General features: G+C 37.5%; 1 protein-coding gene across 2 annotated transcripts in view; it reads left to right on the top strand.

Annotated features, from left to right (window-relative positions):
• Positions 1-5,309, top strand: part of nfkbiz (nuclear factor of kappa light polypeptide gene enhancer in B-cells inhibitor, zeta) — a 27,038-nt gene that overhangs the window by 18,194 nt on the left and 3,535 nt on the right. Inside the window, exons 1-7 of one of the 2 annotated variants that reach the window (XM_016232594.1) lie at positions 1,206-1,495; positions 1,731-1,831; positions 1,962-1,995; positions 2,076-2,170; positions 2,720-3,081; positions 3,235-3,340; positions 3,513-3,659. In XM_016232594.1, the coding sequence (XP_016088080.1) occupies positions 1,300-1,495; positions 1,731-1,831; positions 1,962-1,995; positions 2,076-2,170; positions 2,720-3,081; positions 3,235-3,340; positions 3,513-3,659 (1,041 nt within the window). In that variant the 5' untranslated portion in view covers positions 1,206-1,299. Of the gene's footprint in view, positions 1-1,205; positions 1,496-1,730; positions 1,832-1,961; positions 1,996-2,075; positions 2,171-2,719; positions 3,082-3,234; positions 3,341-3,512; positions 3,660-5,309 lie in introns of those variants that run through there. The other variant, XM_016232595.1, reaches the window with a different exon arrangement.

Here is a 5,309-nt window from a genome sequence, read left to right as displayed (position 1 = left end):
ATATTTTGTGTGGTCAGTTCACAGCAGTGATAGAAATTAATATTTTCCAATAAGTCTAAATTGATTTTTACCTTTTATGTGCATTTTACCTTTTATAAAGCCATTTTTTCTAAAAGTGTGCATCATCTTTTGAGACAAATTCTTACATTTAATCAGTCAATTAATAATAATACATTTAGGCTGATAATAAACAAATGAAATCAGTATCAACAAAATTAATCTTTGCAGAAGTTCCATACGAAGTGGCATTTAGATGTATTTACACATGTTAATGCAGCTTAGAGGGACATGGAATGCTTTAACCTGCAGTTACAAATGCATAAATAATGTTTTGATATTTTAAACATGAAATTTTGAATACTGATATTTGAAATCATTTTAAAAATGAAAAGATACATTAGATGTCAAATTAAAACAATTAAAACCGCCAGTAGGTGGCAGAAAGTCACTGTTAAGTGAGTCATTGCGGCTGATCCGAATCATTTAAACGGTTGACTCATTCAGGAACAAAACACCGTCATGTTGCTCAGACACGCAGAACAGTGCTGTGGCTGTGTTTGGAATTATTTTTGTTGGCGAAAAACAGGCATGGTGTCTAAAACGTAAGTCTCTTGATATTAACTTATTGTTTATTGAACTGTTGTATAAAATCAATTCACAAATCACATTTGTAACCATGCTGATTTTTTTTTTTAAACGGCACTCTTCGTGTGATATGAAATATATGAATTGATATAAATATATACATTTTCCATATATATATATATATATATATATATATATATATATATATATACACATATATATTTCTTTCCTCAGATCTAAGTAAATTATTCTACCCTTAGTCCACCGTAAAAAATTAGGCTACATATAACCTTTTGATATTCAACGTAATGTAACACAGCTCATCTTTTTCAAAAAAAAAAAAATTTTTTTAATCAGAAAATTTGATAAATTTAGCTCAAAACTGTTCTAATGAGATTACTCTCACATATCATTTCACAGATGAAATGTCAACATGAAAAATTACGTTTTAAAAGAAAATTAATGCCACCCAAAGAATTAAACAAACAATCGGGGAATATATTCCATACAGTATCTTTATTTTTGATGTACTCAATTATCCATTTTATCTTCAATAGCTTATCGAGGTCTGTACGCATGTAATTATACTAATCTCTCTTGGCTGAAGGAGTGCCCTGACATCACGAATAACGTCACTCGCAAATAAGTTCTTGAGTAAACGTTGCGTCGCGTCATTCAGAGCAAACACTCATACGCGAGGCACAGCAAGAGAAAATGATCATTGATCGAGTTTCTGAGGGATTCTCGGGTCTTCTGGACCGGGACAGCGATGTTATGATGAGTCCGGTCCACCTGTTGTCGTTCTACGGATGTTCATCTCCCACAGAAGCGAATCTGTCAATCGGATCTCCGAGCTCTGACTCGGATCAGAGCTGGAGCAATGCGGGTAGCCCCCAAAACAGCGTCAACGGTAGGGGGGAAAAAGAATAATTATGAGACTATTTTAATTATTTATTAACCAAACTGAATTGGTGTATTTACACGGACCGTATAGAGAAAATAATGTTGGTGAATAAAATCTATGGTGTTGGCAAAAAGACACACGACGTGTGTAATCATGTGATAATGTTTTCAGTAGGTTTCAGAGGACAGTAATTGAACTGATTAAAGTGACTAACGTTTAATTAAAGTCTTTCCCTTCTAAGTGGAAGAGCACAGCGCGGGGAAACTGAGTCGGTATCAAGGTGTGCGAGTCAAGAACACTGTCAAAGAGCTGATCATGCAGAAACGCCATCAAGAGGTTCAGGTACATATTATATGACATTGTGTTGTATTTCATAATGGGCCATGTCACACATGACTTGCTCCATCAGATTTTAATAAATCCACAATTCTGTATTTCTTATTATATTACTCTATTATATAATTCTCCACAGGCTCAGCAATATCAAATTGAAACTGAATGTCCAGGTAACTACATGTATGCAGTTATGACTTGTAAATAGTAACAGGAAGCTGTTACTGGAAAATAATTTTCTGTTTCATTACAGCCATAACGCATGTGCTGCAGAGAACAAAGAGGGAAGTGGAGAATGTGTCTTTCTCTCCTGTGAAACGACTGCGAGCCACAGACGCAAACGTCCTAGTACGTTTTGCTCTTCATTAGTCTGATGATTTTTTATATAAAAATGTCATGTTATATAAAAAAGTGTCTCCCACTCGCTGGAGCTTCACTGGTTTCTGAGGCCTGTCAAGGACAATGAGATCTTTCTGTAATTCTATTTGAAAAAGACTTGTGTGGATTTTGTTTTTCTATGCTATACAGTTTAATAAGAATCATAGCATTAGAGCAGCGTTTCTCGATGCCAGTTCTTGAGACCCACCTCTCAGAATATTTTAGATGAGTTGAGAAACACTGGTGTAGAGCAAAGGTGATTCTAGACTCAGAAAAATTCAAATCAAAAGAGACAATCTGTTGACCAAACTTACAGTCTTGTGTGGTTCTGAACCCTTCTAAAGCTACCGTCAATCCTGAGACTCTTCACATTATGTTTGTTAATTATATTAATTATTGTGCTGAGGTTTGATATAGAGTTTCCTGCTCAAATCAGCAGAGAGCTTCTTAACCCTTTTCAAGAACTGCTCAGAATACACAATACCATGTTTTAAACCACTTGTTCTATGTCTCTCCTAGTCTCCATGTGACCAAGGTGAGAACATGTTTTGTGACACTGAGATGTTGGAGGATATTGGTGACGTCCTGTCCAAAGAGCGGCTCTCCATTGAATCTGTGACAGTGAGAGGATGCCCAGTGCCGGTGTGTAGTCGACCTCAAGATTTGTACACTGATGCTGAAAGCCCCATTTACGCTGTCTGCCATCTGTTGCCGTCCATGGAGAACATGTATACTGACTCCATCCCACCATGTGCGCCCAGCTTCAATATGACTGCTGCACCCCCAGTATCCTTTTTCGAATGGCAGATAAAGCATGAGGAGGAGAAACTGGCTGCTTTGAGCTATGTGGAGCTCACCACTAGAGATGAGGATGGAGACACGTGAGTACACTTTCATACATTTTCATACATTATACTCTTCAAATCATAACTGACTAAGGATTCACAAATGGCCAAACTCAGTTAGGCTATTCTATTGGTTCACTTGAGAGGAACATGTCATTGATCATTAGGTGATTGTTGACTGATTTACAGGTTCTTGCACATCGCGGTGGCCCAAGGCAGAAGAGCTCTGGCGTATGTCCTCGGCAGGAAAATGGCCGCCATTGGCATGCTGGACATGAAAGAACACAACAACCAGGTACAGCCAAAAAAAAACTTCCCATTTGACCAGTGGGATTATCAGTGAAAGCAAACTTTTAAACCTTGCTGAGTTTCGAACACTGACATGAACATACCAGTGCACACTCCCTGTTATTAATATAAACAGACAAATGCGATTACTCATTTGATGTCATGCTTCCTCCACTCAGAGTGCCTTCCAAGTCAGTGTTGCCGCAGATCAACACCTGATTGCACAAGACCTGCTGGGACTGGGAGCTGAAATCAACACCATGGACTGTTGGGGCCGATCCCCATTGCACGTGTGTGCCGAGAAGGGCCACACCTCAACACTGCAGGTACCATTTCCTGTTTACTCCCTTTCCCTGAATGGAAATCCACCCTGTTTTTTGTTGTTGGTTTTGTATGTTATGTCATATGTGTTGTTGTCGGTCGATCACATCCCTTTTCACTGAAAGGGATGTGAAGGCCCTTTTCACTGTCATTTCACATCTTGAGGTGTTTTCACACTCACTGGAACTTCAACCACTAGATTATCATATTTATAACTCTGAACAGGGTCCTTAAAAATACTTAAATTAAGTTGTATCAAATTTTAGGCCATAAAAAGTCTTAAATGATACAAGAAAGTCTTAATTATTATTTCAAGAGGTCTTAAATTTGGGGACGGAAAGAAGAATTGCAATATGGCTTAATGTGACGATTGAACTGCAAAAGGCTATGATTTCATTGAATAAATATTAACGCTGCACATTTCAACGTCAGGCGCTGCGTTGCTTTGTGTACTTTGTTTACCGGGGAAACTACTGAATTTCTGCCATTCCAAAAGCGCCACCTGCTGGCAGAAAATAAATGAGCATTTTCAGTAAACCCGTCTGCTGTTTTTGTTCAGACCACTGTGAAAATCAACTCGTATTTTTACGCTGCAAACACGCAGTTGTAAATGTCAGCTTGTGGATTGACAAGAAGATAATGCATTATAAAAATCTAATGAATTAAGATGTATTAATTCAAATACATTTATATGTTATTTAATTAATATAATGATTGACATTAATTGTTTGAATTAATATAATAATGGATACTTTTAACTCATCCATTTTCTTAATAATGGTTTAAAGGCTAAATTGTGAAGTTTATCATTTTATAAAACTTTGTTTTTGTGAAAACCTGTATCTAAACTGTAAATTGAATATGTTACCATAGATATTGCCCTACCCCACTCATGTTTATTAATTTTATTTATGCAGATCTTAAAAAGTCTTAAATTTGAGCTTAAAAATCCTGCAGATACCCTGTCTGAAGTAGCTCCTGCTCCTCAGACTCAAACATCGAACATTCCTAATTGTTGAACATTTAATTCACGACATCCAACAATTTGATGAGTCTTTTTCTCTACTGTGACTATTTTTAAACTGCCATCTGATGGAAACACCCTAAAGAATCAGTGCATGTAATCTCATGTAACAGCTAATACTAATAAACTTAATAAATTACTAATAAAACTAATAAACCTGTGTATTCAGCATGATAACTGGAACGAGACTCACTGCAGGAGATCTGAAGTCCTTAAACATCAGACTTAAACAAATTGGATACGACCCACGAACATGTGAGCAGGAAAAAAGTGCATGGATTCTAATATTCTCATATCGGTTTCAGGCCTAATTCATATGTGGAAATAGATATGAATCACATACGTGCATTTGTGTCTGCCATATAAGAGGACAGATCAGATATTCCCCTGTCAATGCGAGTAGTTCATCATTGAAAAAGCGATGGTGATCACTGATGTCGACTCATGTGAACGCTCTTCCAGGTCAGTATGCAGTGTTGCCAAGTCTGCTGTTTTCCTGTGGAATTGGGCTATCTTTACACTGTTGCCACAGATTGTTTTTTGTCCTCACGTTAAAGCGATCTGTCCCCCCCCCCCCCCCTTTTCGAGGGGGGGGGGTCCGGCCCGGGGGGGGGGGGGGGGAAAAAATTTA

This window comes from Sinocyclocheilus grahami, unplaced genomic scaffold (assembly GCF_001515645.1).
Source record: "Sinocyclocheilus grahami isolate Dianchi unplaced genomic scaffold, SAMN03320097.WGS_v1.1 scaffold414.1, whole genome shotgun sequence".
NCBI classification, from domain to species: domain Eukaryota; kingdom Metazoa; phylum Chordata; class Actinopteri; order Cypriniformes; family Cyprinidae; genus Sinocyclocheilus; species Sinocyclocheilus grahami.
The sequence above is the reverse complement of the archived record's forward strand: the minus strand, read 5'-3'. Positions and strand labels throughout refer to the sequence as shown.